Raw genomic sequence first — 25,618 nt, 5'->3', positions numbered from 1 at the left:
CAAATATGATTCATCAAAAACACAGATATATAAAAATGTATGTGTGTGTATATATCTGTATAGTAGCTTGAATCTTTTTTTTTTTTTAGTAGAAGCGTTTACTATAAACCTGGCTTGTAAACAGGATATGCTTTGGGGTTTTATTTCCCACTCAGGGTTCAGGAAGAAACAGCTTCCTTAAGCTTTAAAATGTGGTCAAGGTAGCAAATGCATATTTTGAATATAGTGACAGAAGACACCTGTGTATTTTGTGCTGAGCAGAACAGTTGCCACTCATAATGGTGTCTGTCTCTTCTGTCTCCTTTTCTCCTTTATTTTTAATTTGGGAGATTAAGTTCTACACTTAATCCCCAAAGTTTTTTCATTTGAGTTTTTGAATGTTATCGTTAACTTGTCCATATCTTGCATTTGGTAATGTTGTTCTATTTTAAAATATTCTTTTAATTCTTTGGCTATGCTGAAATTGCCTTGGGCATACTGGTGACTAATGTTGACGTGCCTTTCTCCCCCATGACAGATTGTTGGTGACTTTAAGAAAGCTGACAGTGCTAGAAAAAAAGTTTTTGTTCCTAGTTAATGTCACTTTGCATTCCTTCATTTCTAAAGAATTGCCAGAAGTAGGATAGACAGGGGTTTTTTAACAGCTTTGGCTTGCCTGCAAATAATCTAAAATCATACTTTCCTCACGTCTAAACCAGTGATTAAATTTAGCGTTTTAGGGTTAGGAACACTAGATTTCCTCTACCTCTTAAAACAATGCTGGCGTTTTAAACTTACCATGCCGTGTTGGTATAATGAATGTTGATCAATTCCAGCTTTAGTCGCTAATTAAAGCAGATATATGTGTGTGTGTGTGTGTATATATGAAGCTTGTCTAGAATACATATAGTTCTTGAAGTTTCTTGCTAACGGTGGTTGTGCTTAGCTGTTGTATTACTACTAGTAATTTTATGTAGTTCCGGTTCATATTGCTCTCCTACAGCAGACCTATGACAGTCATGCTAGTGAGATTCTTAAAGCTGTGAAATGAAATTCGCTGTAATGTTCTCATTTTTTTAATAAATTAACAGAAGAAGCTAATCACTTAATTGATTAATGACAGCTTACTTGGCTGTACATCGGTAGAATCTCAAATTGGATCAGATAGCTCTTCAGGAAGCTGTGCTGCTGTGAGGACCAGATTTTTAAATCTATGTCAAATACTAGTAGAGGACCTTTGTGTGGTACCTGTCTACCGAAAACTCTGTAGAAGCAGCCCTGCTAATAGGTGATCTGGATTTATTTTAAGAACTAAGATAACTTTGTATCTCATCTAGAAGACACACCAAGAGTTTGAGTTGATCATAACAGCATGTTTTTTCTCTTTGAGAATGTCTTTTCCCCATTTATGTTATTCTCTCTTTAAAGAAGAATGGATGATGTCATAGGTCCAAATATCATTAGCAGAAAGAAAATACCTAAATCTTTCGTTTCCTCATCACAAGCTATCAGTGTTTTGACCTGGTTGTCTTAATGAAACAGTTAATTGCCCTGTGGCCGGTGTTTTAAATCCTGTTTGTGGACCAGAGATCATTTATTCCCGTCTCCTACCACCTTCTTACAGTTATCTGGTGAGAAAACGTGACCAATACACTAAACTTTCTCCCTTCTCGTTTCTGCCTTCATCAAATGCTATTTTTTCTTAAATTTGACATGAAACCCAAAATAACAATTAAAAGACATAGCTTAATAGATATAGTAAATGAATAACATCACGGTCTGGAAGTTCTAAGCAGAGCTGTAGCAGCGCTTTTTGGGGCACTTAGGCAGCAATTTTCTGAGCACAGATAAGTTTTCTTTAAAACGATATAAAGCATGGCTTGATTCAGTTCCGATCACTACCTGGCTATGTAGCTACAAGTTACTCATGATCAGTAAAGTTCCCAGAGATGGGCTCTAGTTCTTAGTTCTGAATGTGACAGACATGACTATGGGCATGACTGTTCAGTGTCCTGTCCTGCCAGTCAGTGGTATAAGCCTGTCATTGTAATATGAAAGTGTAGACTATATCTAAACAGAAAGTAGTACTACTTAAATGTTCTTTGCTCAGTTTCTAATGGTAACCTGAGTTGTTAATATTTCGGTTTGGATAATGTAAGAATTTTCTAAGTGTCTCATTTGATCTCTAAACATATTAACCATTAAAGATAGAAATAGCTAACAATGCTAATGAATATAAGAATATTTTTTATTCTAATTATGTAACATTAATTTTAGTTGGTGTGATTTTTATGCTTTCTTTTGCAGTGTGCACTATCTAGATGTAATTGGAATAAAGCAAAATATTTAACAGCCTAAAGCAATATGAGCAAAACTTGTTTTCACTGTACCTGTGTAACTTGCTAGGATGAGGTTTGAGTGAAGAAAACTTCTGCTTTTTCTCATTTTACTATTGAAAACTTAGGCTGTTGTGCTTTTGAATGAGGCCTTATGATATAAAAATTGCCATTAGGTGGAATCTGGGGGGGCGGGGCTTATGGTAATGGCTATTGTAAGTATTTCTTAGGTGTTTCTTTTGAAAACTACCCCTGACTTTGGTTTATATCGCAAATTGGCAGATAGTAGTACTTTATTTACTCCACTCTTGCTTGCAAGTCTTTATTAAAATACAAACTTTGCAATGTAGAAGCTAAAATGTGTCAAATATTCTAGACAATTGTAAAATAAAGATGCACTTTAAGGTGGAGCAACTAAGAATGTTTTGAGAGATTCTTTAAGGATCTATCTTGCATCTGGGATTCTCTGGTCCATGAGAGCTTGTTGGAGTGATTCCTTCATCCTTCATACCTATACCTGTATCTTGCCATTCCCCTCTAGAAGCAGTTTGCAGTACAGACTTGGATAACATGTTCCAAAGAATCAAAACTTGATGAAAGCAGCTTTTTCTTTTAAGATTGGATTTAGCTTCTATTCTTGGTGAATGAGCTCATACCTCTCATTTTCTTTGGAGGCTGTTTTTAGTATTTGTTTAAATAGGTGCTGCTGGTCAGCTACATAAAAACAGAGGTATGTTCAGAAGCGTCTTCTAAGAAATAGTGTCCTGTAAACGTATCATCTAAGTTCATTTGGGTCAGCTGACCACTTCTAGCCTTGTATGCATGAGGTCATTAGCATGCTAAGGCAGCAGATAGTTCGTAGATAACTATAATCGACTGGTGAAGGGCTTGTGTTGCAGAGAACTTTTGCAAGTGAGAATGCCTCTTTACCAGAGATGAGGAGTAATAAAGCACCAAGTATTCTGTTCTAAAATGGAGCGATTCTCCTCTGTTATGAACTCCTGTATTTTATTTTCTGGTTGAGCAAGTGATGTTTTTCCAACTGATTCTGCAGTGTGTTTGAAGAATGTTTTTATTTTTGAAATTTATAGGGCAGACACACAAAGTCTGGTTCTCGCACCCACTGCTCTGGAAATGCATATCAAAGATCTCGTTCTGGATTTAGCTGTTCTGGAGACATTGTGTTAAGTAGGATTGAAAACCAACTCCAATAAAATCTGTAACAGCTTACTGCTTATTAATGTTGGAGTTCATGCAGGCAGTCACACAAAGACATAATTACTTGCATTAAAAAATTTCTCAAGCTGTTCTGGTCTCATGTATTCTGCAGCCCTTGGTGCTTTTGAAATTCTGTATTGACAATTAGAAGAATGTATTTTTACTTGGCAATCTCAAAGCAAGGACCATGGCATGTGTTAATCAAGAGTGAGTGACTTTACGCAAGCTGTGCACGGAAAGAATAGGTCCTAGAACAATGCATTTCCTGGAACAATAGTAAGGCAAATAACCGCTCTTTCTGATGATACTCTTGATTTCAGTGGAGAGTTAATGTAACCCCAGCTTTTGACTTTCAAGCTCATAGGTTTTGTCAACCCTGCCAATTTGCATGGGATTAACCACTTGCAGAAGGGACAGCAGCAGTGCTGGCTTCTTGATAATTGCTGTTCATGAAACAGTTTATGCTAAAAAACTGTCAAAAAGGAGAGAGAGCATCAGCTATAGGATGCTTCAATCCTAGTGACCGTGTGGACCACAGTATGTTTACATGCTGTGTTTCTGTTGAGAAGTTACTAATACTTTGCTGTTGAATAATCTTAATGTTTGGGCCTTAAACTGACGGTGCTCCTGCAGAAGAGGCCTGGGGGAGTCTCCAGCCTCCAAGAAAAAAAGACCTAGATCTTCATACTGTCATAAAACCTCCCAGTCATGTAACTGACATGTAGGTGTGATGAGATACTTGTGATCATATGATGGAGGTTGCAAGTGTTTTACTGCAAGTAGTGTGGCCTATCTAGGCTGTAACATTCTGAGAATTCATCTGAGCAAAGAACTTCATATTGATCCTTTCACCCTGTATGTTTTGCATGGTAGCTGTTTTATCACCTGAATAAAAGAAGTATTTATGGTGGTAGTTCTTGTGGTACAGACCTGTGATCTCAGAATCACAGAATCACTAAGGTTGGAAAAGACCTCTAAGATCATCAAGTCCAACCATCAACCCAACACCACCATGCCCACTAAACCATGTCCCGAAGTGCCACATCTACATGTTTTTTTGAACACCTCCAGTGATGGTGATTCCACCACCTCCCTGGGCAGACTGTTCCAATGTTTGACCACTCTCTCAATAAAGAAATTTTTCCTAATATCTAGTCTAAACCTCCCCTGCTGGAACTTGAGGCCATTTCCTCTTGTTCTGTCGCTAGTTACTTGGGAGAAGAGACCAACACCCACTTCACCACAACCCCCTTTCAGGTAGGTGTAGAGAGCGATGAGGTCTCCCCTCAGCCTCCTCTTCTCCAGACTGAACAACCCCAGTTCCCTCAGCCGCTCCTCATCAGACTTGTGCTCCAGACCCCTCCCCAGCTTCGTTGCCCTTCTCTGAACACGCTCCAGCACCTCAACATCCTTCTTGTAGTGAGGGGCCCAAAACCGAACACGGTATTTGAGGTGTGACCTCACCAGTGCTGAGTACAGGGGTGTGATTACTGCCCTACTCCTGCTGACCTCACCAGTGCTGATACAGGCCAGGATGCTGTTGGCTGCCTTGGCCACCTGAGCACACTGCTGGCTCCTGTTCAGCTGGCTGTTGACCAGCACCCCCAAGTCCTTTTCTGCCAGGCAGCTCTCCAGCCACTCCTCCCCAAGCCTGGTAGCGTCACAGGGGGTTGTTGTGACCAAAGTGCAGGACCTGGCACTTGGTCTTATTAAACCTCATACAGTTGACCTCAGCCCATTGATCCAGCCAACAACCCATATCATATCTCATTCTTGTTCTTCATAATACTATAAATCAATACACATACAGTATTAATGTCTTTTTGTAACTTACAGTGGTAGTTATTAACATCTTGCTAATGTCGCATCAGTCATGTAATATTTCATGTGGGAACTTACATGTCTAATTTACAGTATAGACTATGGAATGTTAGTTAAATTGGCAGTACTGTGAATTTTAACATTTAAGTGATGTTCTACTGGAATTATTTGTCAATTACTTCCAATAGGAAGTGAATAATATATTTTTAATTAAAAACTTCCAGATTCATTGTGAATATTGTGAAGTTTTTTTTAGATCAAATGTCTTAACAAATTGTCCCATTGAAAGCTCTTCTAACTGTAGCAAAGCTGTTTTTTGCATTAACTTATAATTTAGTACCTGCTGACTATAGTGACTTGTTTAAAAAAAAAAACACAAAAAACCCAAAAATAAAACACAAAACAAGCATGCCAGAGCCAGTCTTTATCATGTGTAATTCATGTCAGTATGGCATAGAGTAAAGTATACCCGGATTTCACTGTTCCATATTCTTACACAGCCTTTTTTCCCTACCTCTGTAGGTCCCAACTTTAATTGCCCACCCCCTTTTCAGGTTAGGTAAGGACAGTCTTCAAAGAGGTACACGCTAAGTGAAGGTTATGCAAGGAAAAACATATTAAGTATATTCGTTTGACACATAGCTGAGAAGTTAAATATTCAGAACATGAGTTGCGACATAGTTATTATGTTATTACATAGTTATTACAGCTTTGTGTCTTGAAGTCCTACATTCTAATTATTTTAATTCAGTAAAAATAGATATGTATCTGCTTATACCCTACTTCTGTATTTCTGGACAGGCTCATTGCTTCCTGTTGTACATACTTACCTCAGTTGGCATTTTCAAGTACCTGCTTTCAGTAGTTTTATTCCACTTGGATATTTTTGGGGTTTCTTTGGTAAATATTCTGCAGTAACGTTATGAACTGGGATAGTGCACACACACCTCACCTGTTTAGAGTGCACATGTGTTCCTGCACATACTTTTAGCTATTTGTCTATACAGTTGGTCACCATTTTAGGTGAAACAAAATGGCATTTCCATACAGATATTAAAGGTAATTGAAGCTTGTCCTGATAAACATTAGTGTAGCCAGATCCTGTAACCTTTACATGTCATTACATATTTTAGTAATTTTGTAAATCCTTAGAATTCACTAAACTTTGGGAATAGTTGCTATTTGTGTTGTAATTACTGTTTTGATAACACTAAGTTATCTTGAGTACCAAGACTTTGAAATAGTTTCTGTTACCCTTTCCAATTTTCAAGGTAAGGAGAAATTCAGGACAAGAAAAGTTGTTTGATGTTAATGCATAGGCAGGTAGACCAAAAGAAACTCATTCTTTTTATATCATTGTATTGTAATCAGAGTTTAGAAATTTTTTCTTGGCAAACCATGAGTAGGAGATAATATTTTTACTAAAGAACTTCTAAAAGATTATGAAGGGTATTATGCAGATGGGTTGCTGCACTTGGAAACTTTTCATGTTCCATATGGCTTATCTGCAATATACTGTTGCTGAAAGGAGGCATTCAGTGAGCTACTGCTGATTTATACTTTAACCATTTCAAGTATGTGAAGAGCTATAAATCGGAGGATGGGTGTGTACATATATATATATTGTCATTTGAGTAAGGATGGGGGGGGGGGGGAGAATTGATGTACCATGACATGTATCTTTGAACATTCTAACATAGAATTGTGTTTTGCTTAGTTTTGCCATTGATTTTGTTTGTTGCAGACTGCGTTCCCTCAAAGGACTATAAAATACATTTAATTTGTAAGTTAAGGAATAGCTTCTGCTTTCTAAAGATGAACATAGATCTGCATTGTTTCTTGTTTTTAATAAAAAGATTGAATAAGATCAAATTAGACTGGCAATTTAGTAGTCTTTAATGGAAAAATATAGTTAATGGTACTTTCTATAAAAACAGGTAGAATGAGAACCTGCACAACAACATAAAACTTAATCTAGTAACTTGTCTAGAAAGTGAAACAAACACATTAAATATCAGACTTTGGGAGCTTGGCTTAGCTTTCACTGTGGAAACAGTATTATCACTGCTAATGTATTACTAATCGTTTTAAGGCTGAAGAAGTTCACTTAGGAATGAGCAATCCAGCTTGTTTGTAGGTCAGCAACTGCATCATAAAGTCCACAGTTCACAGATAATGTTTCTATAAAATCACAAATACAGGTAAGGAGCTTCCTTTCCTATGCCTTCTAGTCCAGTGCATTGTATAATATTCTAGGGGTAAAAAGTGAATCTTTATAGCCCATAAAAGTGCTTTTCTTCAGTAATGGCTTGTGGTTTATCTATTTAAAATAATGCTTCACAGCAAAGATGTCTCAAGCTAGAGTTTGACACGATATGGTATGAAGCTCTAAAAACCTTTTGTATGTGTTATTTTGTATAAATGAGAGTTTGAATCCTGAGTGCCATCTTTATCATATCTTAGAGGAATTTGACAGCTAGCTTTCATATTTGGCAAGCTAGGGATACATGGTAAAATTTGCCAGATACTGGAAGTGCTCCAGCACTTGAAACAAGACTGTCTCTTTTCTTAGAATGGTATATAACAGAGACGCTGATAAAATTTCAAATCATGAACATTTTTCAGCTGTAAATGATGAATACCTTCGTCTAAAACTGCCCATAGGGCATTGCTGAAAGGGCTATTCCTTGTATTTTATGGCCTATTGCTAGGCAGGCTTGTAATTTTTTTGTTTGTAAAACCCTGGAATAAGTAATTAATCCTAAATCTCCTTTTTTCCTAACATACTATAATATTTAGCCAAGAAATATAATCATTATAGCAAACTTTTTTAAAAAGTACTGTACTCAGAATTTTTGCTGTCTAGATGTTTTTGCATAATATCCATTATTTACTTTTGAATTTTTTTTACTGTTATAATACCACTACTAATTGAGCACAAGTATGGAAAATATTATTTACATAAGGTAAAAGTAGAGTATGTCAATTTTCAGATTTTACTTAGTATACGTAGATTTGGTCAGGGAGCCTGCCAGAAAGATTGGCGAGGCCTTGTTCGTTAAGAAGTTAAGCTCTCCAAGTTGCTTAGCTCATGGAAATGTCTGTCATAATCTAATTTGACCTCTTATGCATTTCACTGAAGTTTTGAAAGCTGAACACCACTCTGCTTTACTGTGCTGTTTTGGGATGTATGTATTTGTGACTATAATGAGAATGTGAAATTCTAACTGACAGCATATCAAAATGTAATTGAAAATTGTGTTGGGGGTACTGAAAGGAATAGTATTGGGGCTAAACTTCAGTAGCCTTCTAATTCAAAGGAAAGGAAAACAGCTTCATAACGAAATTTGCAGATGCTTCAGTGGTTGAAGTTGAGAATATTAACAGAGCCTGGAGAAAATTTACAAAATTTGTAAACATTACATAGAAGAGTTCAGTATGCCTAACTATGAAAAAATAAAGCCTACAGAAATAACGTTGATGAGCTTCAAAGACAAAACACTGTTACTGAGATGAATTATATTCCATGCCCCCACCTCCCCCCCGCCCCCCGGCTGTTCATTTTTGATGTGTATACTGCACTTAGCATTCACTCCTGCTTGTGTTTTAGACAGTTGTAAAACTAGTATACCTAACCCTGCAGGGTCAAGCTTGGAGTTTGCAGAACCATGTTCTTACTCCAGAGAAAAGAAACAAATTGTGATGCTTCTGAAGCCAAACTGATGTGCAGGAAGTTTAAAAACTATAAATAGCTTTCAGTGACCAAGAATACTCCATGGATGCTTGCGTATGTTTTATGTATGAGGGGGGAAATGATTATATGTAAAGGATGGTAGACTGTAGGATTGTTCAGGGTGATGAAGGCGAAATATTTTGTGTTGTAAAAGAAGAAATAATCCAGCCTTGTTTTAGGCTCAACTTCTTGTCAATAGTATGTAACAATAAATAAAGGAACTGTTACGCTTTCAGCATGACTTTTTGCTATAGATGAAGTCTGCAGTGATACATGCAGCTCCTGCCAGCTGAAGTCCCTCTCTGCTGTGGGAAGTGAGCTGAACTGCAGTCAAGGAATATGCCCTGTTTCCTCTCACTGATGTTTCACGTAATAAGAATGAAAACTGGGTGGGAGTCTGGTGCTGCAACCACTGTATTTGTCCTTCATTTTGTGAGTATCTCAGAAAAAAGGTGCGGCTTTTTAAGTAGGATGTGATTATCGGTGGTGGCTGAGGCAATGGTTTGCTGCTGCCAGAAAGGACAGGCCGTTCCTTCTGCCTACTTTGTACCTGTGGTGCTCCGCCCATACATCGATAAACCAGCTTATTCCTGCTACAACTGAAAACAAACGCAGCAAAAATAAGTTAAGGATGGCCAAGGAGAATTCTCTGTCATTTTTGTGAATAAAAAAATGACTTATTGCAAGTTCAAGCAAACATCAGAGTTGGCGTAGGGGTGGTCTCTAGGATCCTGCACTTTCTGTGGCAGTAAGCTGTTACCTGTCAGTCAGCTTGTCAAACTGCTCCCACAGATGTCAGCAGTTCCCTTAAAGCACAGGGGAATAACCTTAAAGCATGTATCTCTACAATTGGCTGCAGCAATCAAATGTGAAACTGATCCTGAAGGTTATGGTATGGCTGAACAGCTCTTGGCTATCCTCGATCACTGTTTTGGGAATTATTTTTCTTTGTTCCTGAACATTGATAGGAAAGGCAGTATTACAGCCTGGGATAACAGTACTTTCTTTTGCATTCTCCCAGTGTGAGGTTGCAACTTCACAGTATTTTTGCCTTAGTGACCGTATAGTTATATGACAGAGTGATGCTCAGTGCCATCCTTCCTGCACAGAGCTGTGTGAGCTCCTGGCGACTGCATTCGTGGATGAGGAGCGTTTGGAATTTGATGCAAGTGGCAGCAGTGTCCTCTCCTTCTCCACTATATGGCAGCTCTCTAGAGCATCAGGAAACTGTTTAATTGATTATCCTTTTGAAAACCATGGTGCACATGCCTACTGGAACAACAATATTTGGCAGTACTAGTGGAGCCTTTCCATTACTTCAGGCCTGAGGAATACTTACACTTTTTTAAATCACAGTGTTTGAAAAAGTATTTACTCGAAATTTGTGCTGCTTCACAGTTTTTTCCATGCTCTGACTGCAACAGCAGAAACAGTATTAGCCACTGGTTCTAAGTGAAAGGTTTGCCTTTTCCAAGGGAAGTCTTAGTCAAATTTTGGAAACGTTTTTCCTCGTGATTTGGGATGAAACACCAACAAAAACCCTGTTTGGCCAGCTCCAATAGTAAGTGCAAAAATAGAGTTGTTAACATGATACATAGTACGTTTCCTTTTTTTGTAATATTACAAGAAACCCAGTGCTGAAAATGTTTTGAATGAACTGACACTTTTTTGCACTTCATAACACTTTTTACATATGAGGTCATACTACTCTTGTCCTTTAAGGCAGAAAAATATTATTTCCTGAGGTGACAATGAACATAATCAAGTTCTGTACAGTTTTGGCAGAGCTGGTAAGGAGCCCAGATCACCAATATCAGAAGCCTTGGCTTTTAAACCACATTTGGTGAATCGGAGCACAAAACATGGTGTTTGTGCTCTTCTAATTCTAACTATTAACAATGTGTCCTTTCAGCCTGGAATATAAAAACCAGGATCTTTCATGGTGAGGAGCACAGTTGGGGGTTGTTGCTTAACTTCATTACTGGTAGCGGGAATCTGTGTTTATTAGTTCAGAGTTTCTGGTTTCCAGAACTGCTGATGACCAGTATATTGAGCCAGTGTAAGTTTGTGTGATAGAAGCTGTGTGCAGCTGGGTTAGAACAAGCTTGGAGAAGGTGGTGACTTGATATCATGCTGTGGAGACTGAGCAGGCTTAAAGCTCCTGCATTTCATGTTTCTCAGTTGGATTTTGTGGAAGGAAACTAATGCTAAGATAATGACACTGTGATGGTTGAATATCATCTTTGCTTCCTCATGGATCATACAATAAATAACTTTATTGTATTTTTGTACTCTTTGGTGTATCTATTATCAGTTTCAGTAAAATTTATATTGAACTATAAAGAGAAGCTAATTATTTTTTTGTTGTTGTTGTTCTGCCAGAAGCCCTTCTTCTGTTTCTTAGATGCTTCTTGGCAAGGCATGATTTTTTTCTTAAATGAGCAAAATGCAGTGCAATTAAAAAGTACTTTGCGTGTGTGTGTGGAAGTTCAGGAAAATATTGGGGCTCTTGTGCTTGTATGTAATATTTAAATCTGTCATAGCTAGTCCAGCCGTTCTCATACAATGTTTTCTAACCCCTGTCATGCAAAAAAATCAATATTAAACTAATAGTCATAATATTTGCATATTTCAGATTTACACAGTGGAACAAAAATAGTTTAAAACTTCTGGGTCATTCTGCAATATCAAGTTGACTACAGCTGTCTAGAACACTTTGTATGTCACACAACTATATTGTTGTGTTTGCTTGATTATTCTAAAAAAACATTTCATACCTGCCTTGGTTCCTTATAAATACTTTGCACTATTTTCTGACAAAAATCAGTACTTTTCTCTCATCAGTTAATTAATCCAGTCTAATATCAAAGCTGCACAATCTCACTTACTGAAGGCACAACACTGTGTGTTGGCAAACGTGTTGGAACAATTTCCAGTAATTTTGGCTAAGTCTTAGAGGAAGTGGAAAGTAATACAGATTAACTCAAAAGGCTACACATTCCCTCAGATGATCTGGAAAATAAGACTTAACACCAGAAGGTAATTGCAGTGGGCATCCAATAGAAAAAACTTGAAATTTAATGTTCTTTTCCCCTCTTGTTGTATGTAGTAAGAAGATTTGTGTTCTATATTTATTAGTCTCAACTGCAAGAACTCTGGTTTTATTCTAGACAAGCCTGTGTATCACAACAGAGAAATATAACTCCCTTCATGTTATATTACTTGATGTCACTAACTGTCATTTTTTTCTCTACACCGCTCCACCTCCTCTCCCTCCCCTCATCTCCAGAGCTAATAAAATTTCAGTCTCCATGATAATATCTTTGAAGTAGTTGGGGGGGGGGGGAGGAGTGAGTTATTTACATTATGTTATTGGAGAAATAACACACTTCAGCTATAGAGAATCTCGAGGGTGGAGTCAGCACTTGTTTATGGAGTTTGGCTTTCCTGCGTGCCCACAGAGCGATTCTCAGTAGTCATGGCTTGCCCTGTTGTCCCTTGAGCATGGGCCCGTTATCATGTCTCACTCTGTAGCCTGTGAGAAAGCTGAGGCTGGGCTGTCTCGCGTAGGCTTCGCCTGGCCGTGTGAACAGATTACAGCATTCCACTTGTTAGTACCAGCCACGGAGCAGAAATGTTTTACTATTATGTTGCTGGGCAATGATAAAGTTGCCAGTCTTTTTATGGTTAGGTCCTCAAAGTGGCAGTTCGTGCTTTTAGTGATAAGGAGACAGAGCTTTGGATATCAGACCCAGACTTATTATCTGTAAAAGTGAACCGTGGCTTAAATCCTTCCACAATGACAGGAACCCCATCTGGAGTGAAGGTTTCCAGAATCTTAAATGGGAGATACTGAGGCATTTTCCTTCCTCATGAGTCAAAGCAGAGTTAACCCCATTGTTATCAAAAATAAAAATAACTGGTCACCAAGAGGAAGGATGCACTTTTATACTTAACTAAATCTCTTCCTTTGCATTAGAACTTTGAGTATAATTTTCAGACAGATCTGGGAGGATGAATGGACAGCATTACACTTAAAAGCTTTCTCTTGATTATTTTAGAATATTGAAAGGAGCAGTAGTGAAACTTGCATGCTGCAATACTTAAAATTGCTCTAACCTTTTTATCAAAGGCGGTGAGATAGATGGTATGTGTATTTCTTGCAAGATCTTTCTTTATAGTATGTAAATACAGCTTCTAATCATGTCTCGGGCACTGCGTATGCATGTAGATGCTGAGCACCGTGTAAAGACATATTTGGATTCTATATACAGAATTCAGTGAGTCGCAGGGGTTAAGTGCAATCCAGATTATACAGTGTTAACATTTTCCGTACAGATATCAAAGTGTAGGAGACTGGCAGGCTGACTTGTTAGGAGGGGCTGGGAGAGGGATAACAGGCTCCGACCTTGAAAGGCCGAACTGCCGGCCCTTGTATGGCCAAGTCCATATACGTGTCCAGCTGATTGGTGGTTAGAGGCGCAGGATCAGCGCCGTGACAGGTGTTGGAGGACGCTACACCTGTTTTCCCCATATGCTGATTTAGTGATTACATTTTTGTGGGAGTTCCAGACACTGTGTGGGATACACGGAGCAGGCCAAGAAACCTGAGAAGGAATTATAGCTTATGGTGACCTGTGATATTAAAGAATTTCAGGCAGCGTAATTGAATTTTCAAGTACTGCTTTGAAACTGCAGTAGAAACAGGCAGTATTTTGCGTCTATATGAATAGTGAGAAGGTGTTATGTACTTTTTATTATGCTAAAATTTTGTAGATAGCACTTTAAGAAAAAATGCTGATGAATAGTCTAAACTAAAACATAGGGGTTTTTTTTAAAATTAAAAATTAGTTGGGTTATGGAAACACAGCTTCTGTAGGAAACGAAGCGCAATTTCTGTATGATGCTGAGAATGTCAGCTTGCAAATTTAAAATCTTTAAAGGTTTTTAGTGTAAAATTCATAGAATATGGATAATATCTCACAAAAAGAAAACACAACCACCCTCATGCCTGTATAGTCCTACTGCTGCCTTATGTACTGCTAATGTGTACCTGTTCAAAAATTTATGTTGTTTTCCTTTTGAAACATTTTAAAAGCATTAAAGATTTTTCCATAAGTAATATTTTAAATCTTGTTTTGTTATAAACGAGAACTTGCAAAGAAAGATTTCTGATTGTGTAGTAGGGTGAAAAAGAAAAACAGCAAGGAATACAAATACTTTTTTAAATTTGGTCACAAGACCTGTAGTTTCACATCCTTTCTTTCAATAGATTATTTGTGATGCCTAGATTGTAGACAAGTTTGTGTTTTTTTTCCAGGGGATGTTGATATGAGTTCTCCATCAGAAAAGAGGAAGTAGCCCAATAAAGCAGTTGCATCGAGTTCGTCTAAAGGAGTCTGAAAAAAACTTATATTTAGCAAACTAAGTCATTTTAGACAGGGATTATGTAATTTCTTCTTATACTTTTTTGCAGTTGTTATGCAGGATGACAGACGTGCAGGAAAATCCTGCTTTTATACCAAGTGTTACATATCTTAATGTACTGCAGTTGTTGAATTTGATCGAAAATTTTAGCTAGTGTGTTTCTCAGCTTAACTGTACGCTCGTTAAAATGTGAATATTAAAATTGGGATGCTAAAATAAATTTTATTAAAGATCCAGTAAACTGGCTGTTAATTACCAGTGATGACATGAACTCCTTTGCCATATGCTTGAACATTCTGTCTGTCAGGCAACTTTACTTCATCAGCCAGTATCTAAAAACTGTTTTGCATGGAACACTGGAGAGATGAAGTGGGTGTAGGTTAAAGTAACCCATGAGATGGCACCTGGGAGAGTTTGTGCCTCTGAATGAACCTTTTCTCTTTGTGTATTATGCTACTATTTTGAAAGACTAAGCCTGTCTGAACAGTGATTTTTGTCTGTGAAAGTTTCATGTAGTTTCAGTGGCTCTGAATGATTCAGTAGTATACAAAACTTCTTGGCAAGTTAGTATGATTTGTATGTGAATTTTCCAATTGTATTTCAGACCTTAAGAAAGAAAGGCCTTAATGGTTGTGAGAGCCCTGATGCTGACGATTACTTTGAGCACAGTCCACTATCGGAGGACAGATTCAGCAAACTAAATGAAGATAGTGATTTTATTTTCAAGCGAGGCCCTGTAAGTACTTTTATTTTATCTCTACTTTTTATTTGTTGATCCTTTTTATTAACTTCATTATTTAGGCTCTGAACAAGAAGGAACACAGAGGGTGCGACAGCCCGGACCCTGACACTTCATATGTGCTCACGCCACATACAGAAGAAAAATATAAAAAAATTAATGAAGAGTTTGATAATATGATGCGGAATCATAAAATCGCAGTGAGTACTAAAGTATGGTTTGTGCTTCTATTACGTGCATGAGAATTTTCACAGTGTTTGCTTACCACGGAAAACCACTACCACTGCAAAGACAAGAGGATGTAATGGTTTGAAAGGGGAATATATATTTTTGAGGAAAAATGAGATGCTGGTACTTGATCTTGCTAAAATACATTTTATCTTAAAGAATGAGATGATTTATCTCTAGCTCCTCTCTTGCACTCCCAGTTTTTCATACCTTGTGAACATGAGGTAACATTTCTAAATTTCAGGAGCCTAGCTGCATTGCCTAATCCTACCTAAAATATTTTTATAAATATAGATATTGGCGTGGGATGTCGGATAGTTTATTTACATCTTGTAGCTCTTTATCTGTCTGTTAATCAAGATTTTACAGTATGTTACAAACAGGCAAATAGAATTGGATTAATTTTCTCATCAAATCAGTGGAGTTTTATTTTGCTGAAGATTGGATAGAGAAAGATATTTAGATCTTTAAAGATAAAGATGGGTGCCCTATGGGAGCCTCAAAAGATTGGTGTCTTAACTGCTATTGAAATTCCAACAGATGCTTCCTTGAACACAGAAAGAACTTTCAAAACTTTGTCCCAAGTGCCTAATCCATTTGCAGCAATAAGTCACTTAATTGCTTTAGAAAGATACGATCTTCTATCCCATTGTGTGATCAGAGGATCGTTTTTCATTTTAGTGTTATCTAATTAAAAAATTAAATTGGCACTGTCTGAACCCCTTATATTTACAGATTGTTCCTGTTCTCGGTTTCATATATCTTGCTTCAATTTTGGTGTCTAAGGCAAAAAAGAAGATTTAGTGGAGAAGGACTCTTGGAAAGAAATTATTGGACTCTAGAAGTTTGGGGATAACAGTAGTGTAAATTTTGCATGCTTTTCATGACATTTAATTTCCATCTACAAAAACCAATTAGTGTTGAATATTCCAGGGGAAGTATTTTCTAAGAAAAGTAATACAGGGCTCTGCCACAGCCTTTGAATTTTTTAACATTGCAAATCTTGTAGCAATTAAAGAAAATGGACTCGGTAGGTTAATCGGCACAGACCCTGGGGTAATTGAGTAGTGTGTCCCCAAATGACTTGCTGATTATAGAAATTATTTCATTGTTCAGAGCAATAAGGCCATCTCTGGGGAGTTAACAGCAAACTGACAGTCATGACACCCAACATCTCTTCTTTTAGCAAGTTCTTTATACTTGAATGAAGCCAGTATCTTTTTTTCCTGCTTTGTTTTGAAGCTTTTGATATCCAACGCTTCTGTGTTGAGACATCTTCAGGCCTCCTCCTCTCAGTATGGTACAACTGAATTGCTCTCCCTTGATTTTCTGTGGTCTTCATGAACAGCCTAAATTGTCTGTGTGAACATCAGCGTAAACAAAAAAGGCAGCATTATTTTTTAAGTTCTATAGCTCTGTATTTATAGCTTAAGTTGGACCTGTTCTGGTTCTATTTCCAGTACTTACGGATCTGTATAAGAACATAGTTTCTTTTGTTCTAGTGCTCTCATTACTGTCAAAGGACAGGAATGAGGCAAAGCGTGAAGAATTCAGTCATAACCAAATGAGTACCGTAGATGGGCAGAGGCAGCCTTTATTGTAAGGTGTGGGGAGAAGCTGTCATTTATTACTTCTGTATTGAGAAACCTACAGAATAAATGTTCCAACTGTTAGCTCCTACCATGGTTTTAAGCATACTTCAGGTATTTCAAGTTTAGTTTGAATTACTTGACAGCATGCTGTTTAAAAACAACCTTTTTTTTTTGATAGATATTGAATAGTTTCTTGAAGTAGTTTCCCGTGAAAACAAATACCAGTACAGCTTGTCATTAGTTAGATAGTGTGAAAGATTTGCTAACATTACGTTGCTATGCTTCATTACTTTTTCCTTCCAACTGTGCCAAAAATTGATAATTATTCTTAGGACTGCTTCAGTAAGGATGCTGTCACTGGCTCTCACTACTAAGAGATTTTGCTTCTTGTAGAAAATGTGTTATGCTGGTTTAATTAGTATAGTTGTTGTATTTCTAATATTTTCAAAATTGTTGTACAGAAGTATCATGCTAAGTCAATTTTAAGCTGCACATGACAAAACTGCATCTTTCTAAGTATACTTGCTAGGTCATGAATATGTCACCTGCATTTGACCTGTAAATCAAAACTATTATCTCTCTATTCTGTCAATAAATACCATTTTTTTTACCCTTCAATTGTACCTGTGATGGTTTTGTTTCCAATAATTATAGGAGTTGTGAAAGAAAATAGTCCCTTTTGTTTCTGAAACTCATTACTGTCAAAGGATAGGAATGAGACAAAGGCCAAAGAAGTTAGTCATAACCAAATGAGTACCATAGATGGGCAGGCATCTAAGCTTTTGATTCAAATAGTTGTTGAATAACAAACATATATACTTCAGAAAAAGTATTGCCTTTTAAATAATGCTGTAAAAATTAGAACTTTAAAAAATGAATTTTGCAAAAAAGCAAGATGGAGTGGTTATTCAAGCAGGATTTTATGGAACACAGCTCAGAATAGTAATTGAAAAGTTTAAATTCAGATTACTGAATTTAGTGAATTCCTAAAGATCTGTTTACTTCATTTAGTCTCTTGAAAAAGTTTTAGAGATTAGCAATAATTTGGGAGGGTTGTTAATAGAAAATGTTATTACTAACTTTTTCTTTTTTGTGTAATAACTATGTTATAATGTGCATGTTTATGCTTACATTTTGAAGGTGCAACAGTTCTTTGATTTGTAGACATGTTTAGCTTGTCATTGCTTTGTAATAATCCAAATTAACTGATAAATTTGTTGTATTTCCAAGCTTGTGAATTCATATGAATTTCTTCAGGTTTTTTGTATTTGAACTTTCAGTATTTTAGAAGTTTATGAGCAATTCTTTTGGAATGTTATTTATTTGATGTATAAGATTTTAACACCATGCTCTACAACAAATGGATGTTTTAAAATTGTATGCTTAATAGAGTTTAAAAACTAACTTAATTAACTTTTTTCTTAACCCAAGTAATACTTGGCAAACTTTAGTGTGTATTTTTATAATGTGCTATTTCTGCAAACATAGTTAATGTTATTGTCTTGTGTGTATTTCTTGTTGTCTTTCCTTCAGCCTGGCTTGCCTGCTCAGAACTTCTCGATGTCGGTTACAGTTCCAGTGTCCAATCCCAACACTTTAACCTACAGTAACCCAGGGAGTTCCCTTGTATCCCCGTCACTGGCAGCCAGTTCATCGTTAACGGACACGACCATGCTCTCCCCACCTCAGGCCACCCTGCATCGGAACGTATCACCTGGGGCCCCCCAGAGACCACCGAGTACTGGCAATGCAGGTAAGATTTTGGTACTGTCGTGCTTTCCTTTTATACCCTCTTTTTATTTTTTTGGTTAATTAAAAAAAAAAAAACAACCCGCAAACAAACAAGTGACAAGTTCCTAATGGTATCGGTGCATTTTCTTTTTTTTTTTTAACGGCTTAAGTTTTACAGTACAAAATGATACGATACTGTAATGAGAGCAAGTTAGTTTAATGCTCTGTCTTATTTTTATTAGGTGGAATGCTGGGGACAACTGACCTCACAGTGCCAAATGGAGCTGGTACCAGTCCAGTTGGTAAGTGCGGTATCATGTCTTTGTTGAAAAAACAGTATTGTGGTTTCAGTTTCACAGTTACTCAAAAGCAATTTTTTATTTTGACACTCTTGAAAAAGTGGTTCTACAAGAACAAAGGTTGTAATTTTCTTAGTTGCCGTGTAATTGTCAAGTCTTGTCAGTTCTTATCAGGCATTTAACTTTTTACTGCCATGCCCTTTCCACTTCAGTAATATTTGCATTTTTTTATTTTAGTGGCTTTTGGGAGTAGCATGTTGCTCTTGGTTTTGTGTTTCTCTACAGGTGTAATTACAGCACTCTAAAGAGATCTTATGTTCACCAGACTTCTTACTTTGTATGAAATTCATTGCACTTACTAAACTGTTACACTAAAGACAACTCCAGCTGAACTTCAGCATTCACAAGGCCTGGATGTTTGACACTGGTTGTGGTGCCAATCAAAATGAAGAAAATACAGACTGTATTGTTTGTGTTGCCATGTGTATCTTGCTAATTATTTTCTAGTGGTTATATGAAGAAAGCAATAAACCTTGGATGCTGATAGCTAGGTTCTGTCTTAATTTTGGAAGATGATCAGAGTTGCTTTCAAAAACAAATTAAGAGATCTTGCCAAAAATTAAATTCATAGTATTTTTTGGTCTTCAGTAAAAAGATATGATAGCACTTTTTCATTTGAATAATATTTTGTCTCCCCTAAACAAAACGTAGTACTCTGTTAGAGGGCAGGCAGACGCTGAAATTTATCACTCCACAGAAAGAGAAAATAAATGACAGTTCACCCACTTCCTTCATGTTCCTTCCATTCCTTGAGATGTCTTGGTAACTGAAGGTCAATTTTGGAAATACACATAACTCCCCTTGGTATGTGTTCATAGCAAGGAATTAGAGAAGCAACTGTTGACCTTTCAGTATTTGCCCACTGGCTACTTAGTGTGGCAACTGGGAAAAAGTTCTTTGAAGATAAAGTCAGGCAATTGAATTTATGAATAGAAAACGCTGCAACTACAAGGCTGAAAGCGCAGGATTGACTTTCCATTCTTCATCCATTCTTTGGCTATGTGCAGCAAAGCTATGAAATATTAAAGTGTGGTTTCTATCAAGTAAGCAAAATTTTAAATGGAGGAAACTTCCTCAGTTGAAAAAAGATGACTATTTTTAGAAACTGTGGAGGTCAGATGTTGATTTCGATGGTATTTCTCAAGTCAGGCTAAATAAGTTTATTACCAAGCTGTTTCAGGCCTCTTATCCAAAATGAGGCTTTAGTAACAGCAGCCTCAGAATTAAGACTACTGCTTTCAATAAGCAAATAAAGCAGTTGTTTACAGCACTTGCTATGGAATATTAAACTGTAGGAATACCCAGTTATAGCAGCTTGGTGAACATATTTAATGCAGTAAAATGTTTTCCTCCTTGCATTTATTAATAGTTTATGTGAAAAGTCAAACTGCATCGCTTATCTCTTACTTTCCAGAACATCGCACCCAAAATGTTATACATATACCCACTCATTTCTAGAAAGGTTTTTCTTACAAGTAAGAGTTGTGGCTGCACAAGAACAGTGGAACATCTATAAGAAGTACCTTTAGCAAAACTCAAATATGTAGTTAACACCAGAATGTGAAGCCACAGAGTACCCTAAGTTGTCAGAGTTCCACTTTCTACTAGGATATGGTGTGGCTGCTTTTAAATACTGTCAGGGCACAGTAACCTTCTCAATTGCAACCAAAATCAGGGAACAATACATAGCCAGATTGAGTAAATCTGCTAGTTTGTCAATTTGAGCTTGACAGCTGCCATTGAAGTGTGTATATCAAGTTAATTATGTCTGCGGAGAGCAACGGTTTTAGTTTCTTGCTACATTTATTGTAGAATTCACTTTAAAAATATATATTGTGCTTCTTTTAGCTTTCAATCTTTTCTTTTAAACTACTTAGGAGTAGAGAATTCTCCTATGGATGTAGTTGTGAAAAGTCACGTGCCAAATTTGCAGCTCTCAATTTATAAGAGAGGTGTCAAAGGTAAACATGGAGTACGGCATACCCATATTCCCAGATATTCTCTTATAGACAAAGGAGAAACCCAAGTCTTACCTGAGACATCGTGAAGTTTTCAGGATTTGAGATCTTGTTCTCATTTCATTGAAATATACACCTTAATCTCTGAGTACAAAGCAAGTAAAGGTTATCTTGCATAGTTGGGACCCAGTTCAAAGAAAGATGTTGCATAAAATGGCTCATATTTAGTTCATGAGTCTTTTTCTCAAGTCCTGTGTAACTTGATTGGAATAGATATGATTTGCTTTAGCAGTCAATCTGCCAACTTAACAGTTTTTCCATGGAAAATAACTTTGAGTAAAAATATCCGCGTGTTGTAGCAAAGATTGGTAGGTGGGTTTTTTTATGTGTAGAACAGAAAATTATGTGATCATTTTATAATACTGAGAGCTTATTTCATATGCAGCTGTCACAAACCTGAAGAAGCATTTTTATTTTGTAATATTCTTAAAATTTTACCCACCACATAAAAAACATTTGCTGAAAACTTCTACTTGGCAAGTGTATCAATTCTGAGGGGAAAAACGTCTGGCATTATAACTGCTTGCTTTTGAGCTAATTTGTTTTTTCTGTTAATTAGATCAAATGTTTTTGAGCTAGAATTTTCACGATACTGTTGCCCATGGTCAGTGTTAAACCCTGTTCAGTTTGTGATGGGCATCTAATATGCTTCAAGAATCTCATTCACCAGGATGTGTACAGCTTGCGATTTGTTGTCAACATCATCATGGCTTGAACACATGCCGTGTGTCTATATTACTCCTTTCAAAAGGCTGTGGATTCTAATTAGGCAAAGTATAGCCTCACTTGCTCTGAGTACCCAAGTACAGGGGAGAGTTTCTCTGACTTTGAACTGAAACAACTTGATGGATAGATCACCTTCAAATTTGTCATGAGGTCTGCTTCACTATGTTCCAGTAGATTTTGTATTATACCTTGAATCATCCAGAGGTTGCTAATGAACTGCACATCCAGTGAAGTTGTCCCATCCTTGAGGACTCTGAGCATCAGAAAGGCTCAAAAGAAGTACCGCTGTCATACAGCCTCACTTTTTCTTCCATACCTTTCATCTATGGGATTGAGCTAGAACCATGCAAAGGACCTGAGCTGGTTTTCATTGCCAAGGCTGCATGAAAACCATAAACCCTGAGACCTTTGAACTAAGATGAGCTCCCAAAGTTCTTCCCTGTCCTAGGTGATTTTGAAGGAGTTGTTGGAAGTGGAGACTCTTTATGATCTCGCAGGGACGCAATATTACCTGTCTGTATATTTCTTTGTCAGTGAAGTAGCCCTTCTGGTCAGTAATGCAGATTATGGCCCCAGTTAATCTTCTGGGAAATTATCTTTCCTCTTACAATTATATCATCAGGAGAATGGATAAAAAAGATCTAGTCTTCCTGAGTACTGAATTTCTCCTCTTTCTTCCAGAGCTGTATCTTCTCTAATGTCCTCACTAATCTTCAGATTCTGAGAACGTGAACTAACTTTAGGAATATTTAATTTCTTCAGAATAGAGCTGAAGGGTATACCTGCTTGAAAAAGTATGTCTTGGGAGCTATTGGATCTCTGTTAGAAGCCAATGTGGATCATGTGTGATCTTTTATCCTGGCCTCAGGAAAGATTATGCAGAGGTGCAGCTGACAGCTTGTATGCACCTCTGCTTGTATGTTGCCAGAAAGAGATCAAAACAGAGAACTGTGAAAGGCCACAACTGTACATGGTTCCCTTTGTCTTGAGGGCTTGGCTCATGGGGAGAGCTTTTTCTGCATGTCTGAGGGTAAAAGAATCTTTCAGCTTGGTCTTTCACAAGTTTGAGTCAAGTGGCTAATATGCCGAGTACACCAGAAGGCTTCAATAACAAAACAGCTTTGTGTGCATACGTTTCTATTAATGTTGCTTTGTTTATTAAATGAGAGACACCCCAATGAGAAGTATCCAGCTAGCTCTGGAAAAACATATCTCTTGCAGGAGTTTTGCTTGAAACTGGATTGATGCTATCAGCAGAAAATCCAGAAGGAAAGAAAACAGACTTTCTTCTCCCACCACAACTTTCAAACTAGCCAGCCTGTATCATCTGTGTCAGCTAAAAAGCTTGGCACTCTTGTTGTAGACAGCCACCTCAAGAAAACTGCTGCAAACCTTGAGCATATTCCTACTTAAGGTTGTGTGTTACTGGTGGTATTTCTAATCTGCTATACTTTCTATTCAGTGTAACAGGTAGTATCTGTCACAGGTAGTCTTTGACTTTGCAGAGATCCTAACTTTCTAGTTTGATTTGAAAGGGGTTTGACTTAATGTTTGTTTAACTGATGCTAACTGCAGTGAACAAAAGTCCTTGTTCTGTAATGTCAATGGTGGTGGCATCATGTTTTGCTTTGCTTTAAGGTCACGCAGGTAAGTACAACAGTCAGTGTTTCACCCTTCTCCAAGGAAGAAGTTGAAGAATCCCTAGGGAAGCCTGAGAGCAGCATATTTACTGTTACGGCTTCCAAGCTCTCCTCAAGGAAAAGGTGTATGGAAAGTGGACTGCAGACTAGCTGTTTCACAGGGTGCTAGCTGAACACTTTTCCTTTGCTAGATGTTGTCAGCACATTGCAAAGTTTGATCCATCCAGTATCCTCTGATTAGATCAGCTCACAAGAAATGACTGGCCAAAATCAGCATGGAAAACATGCTGGTAGAAGTCGTCATTCAAGATGGTTTTTTTTTAGTTTGGTATTGTCTTTTTTTTTTTTTTAAATTGTAGCAATCTCTCCTTGGAAACCATCCATCCACGTGTGGTCAGTTCAGTCCCTGAACTACCCTTAAATTTTCGTTGAAATTTCATACATTGTTATGTGTGTTCATTTTCGTACCATAATTTCTGATTTACAAAGAGGTACAAGACAATTCTGGTTAGAATTTGCCACGTGTATAACAAATTATAAATCTCGCAGTGGGATTAAAGTACTGCAGCGTATCTGTGTGAAGTCTCAGCACTTACATGTGTCACCTTGCCCAGAATGCAACACCACACATCCTCAGATGTTCTGAACATATCAATTCTGTTGTCCATTCTTTACCGTTCTTTACACTGGCTTTGTAGAAAATAGAAATCAGTAAGTTCATGAAGTAGAACTCTGATTTCATTACTGTAAACTGTTTAGTTGGCAGAAGACCGAAGAGGCATCCAATTGCCACTGCTAATGTTTCACACAAGGTTGAATAACATTTAGATAGAAAAGCAGTATGTCTTTGTTTTAGGTTTGCTGCTGCATTCTGAATAGTAACCCTGGTCTTGAAGAAGGCCCATTTAAATTCTGAATATCCTTGAAAATGGTCTTTCCTTTTATCTAGCTTTATGCAAAAAACATTTTGCAGCATCCTGGGGAATGAGGGGTTTTTTGTTTTTGTAACATGAGTAAGTATTCCCTTGATACTTAGTCATGTGTATTTCTTTTTGCTGCATTTTAATATGTAAAGTACAGAATTATAAATCTTACATGTTAGACATGTTTCAAAACCTGATATTACTGGCAAATTCTAAGCCTAGAATTATCTGAAGTATTGATTTGTAAAGATCAGTGGAGATACATATATTTCAGCTTCCTTGAGATGTTACAGTAAATTCTTTCCAAAGCTAGCAGAGAACTTAGGCTTTTTGAAATGATGGTAGAATCAGCAGTGATCTCTGTGCAAAGCTGAAAATGGTATGAATGGCATATGTTGTCTTTTTTTAATTTCCACTTAAAGCTGCTATAGAAATGCTAGTGTAGTATTTACTTGCAATATGTCCACCACCCCCAACCCCATGTGGCAAGGTCCTACATGTAAATGTTTTTCTTCAATAGATTTTTATTTGGTCTTCTACATGCATAGTGAATTGATGGAAAATACTCGGTTTACTTCTAATTATGAGACATTTGTTGAGCTGTATGATGTCATTTGAGGCATAAATAATTATTTACTACTGTGCTTATTTTTTGCTTAATCTTACATTGCTTAGTTGCTTGCCCGCAATTATTTTCCAAAACTCTGTATAACTGTTCAGTTTCTCCAAAGGTGAACCACACAAAAAGATTAATGGCATCAATGACTGTAGTTTATTCCTTGAGTAATAATAAGTACACGGAGTACTTTCCAGCCACGTGTGTTCATTGTTTCAGCTGATGTGATTTATATAGTGAAATAAGAGTCTGGCTCACGTAACTGAACGCTACGTCTTGGGCTGCAGGACAATAAATGAGATTAAGCTGTATTACATTTCTGAAGGCAGAATATACAGTTATTAAAATAGGTGGGTTTTAACATTTAGTTTCAGAAAAGAAGTTACTTCAAAAGTAAACATTTCCTGACTAAACAAAAGCAGGCTAATGTACATTGGCAATGTTTGTTATCATAAAATCTAATTATGATTCATGTAATTGAGAGCTTATCATCTTTGCATTGGTGTCTGTTTTCCAAAGAAGTGTTTTGAAC

General features: G+C 37.1%; 1 protein-coding gene across 15 annotated transcripts in view; it reads left to right on the top strand.

Moving 5' to 3' along the window:
* MEF2A (myocyte enhancer factor 2A) overlaps positions 1–25,618 on the top strand; it is a gene marked incomplete at both ends in the record, with an annotated part of 56,568 nt that overhangs the window by 12,994 nt on the left and 17,956 nt on the right. For 5 of the 15 annotated variants that reach the window (XM_082004959.1, XM_082004971.1, XM_082004969.1 and 2 more), the window contains 3 exons: positions 15,316–15,453; positions 18,607–18,826; positions 19,047–19,106. The exons of 1 other annotated variant lie outside the window; for it this stretch is intronic. In XM_082004959.1, coding sequence (XP_081861085.1) covers positions 15,316–15,453; positions 18,607–18,826; positions 19,047–19,106 — 418 coding nt within the window. Of the gene's footprint in view, positions 1–15,118; positions 15,251–15,315; positions 15,466–18,606; positions 18,827–19,046; positions 19,107–25,618 lie in introns of all 15 variants that reach the window. 9 more of the 15 variants (XM_082004960.1, XM_082004958.1, XM_082004961.1 and 6 more) reach the window with 4 other exon arrangements.

Source organism: Phaethon aethereus (assembly GCF_964289735.1).
Source record: "Phaethon aethereus genome assembly, chromosome: 12".
Classification (NCBI taxonomy): Eukaryota; Metazoa; Chordata; class Aves; order Phaethontiformes; family Phaethontidae; genus Phaethon; species Phaethon aethereus.
This window is presented reverse-complemented; position numbering and strand designations above follow the sequence as displayed.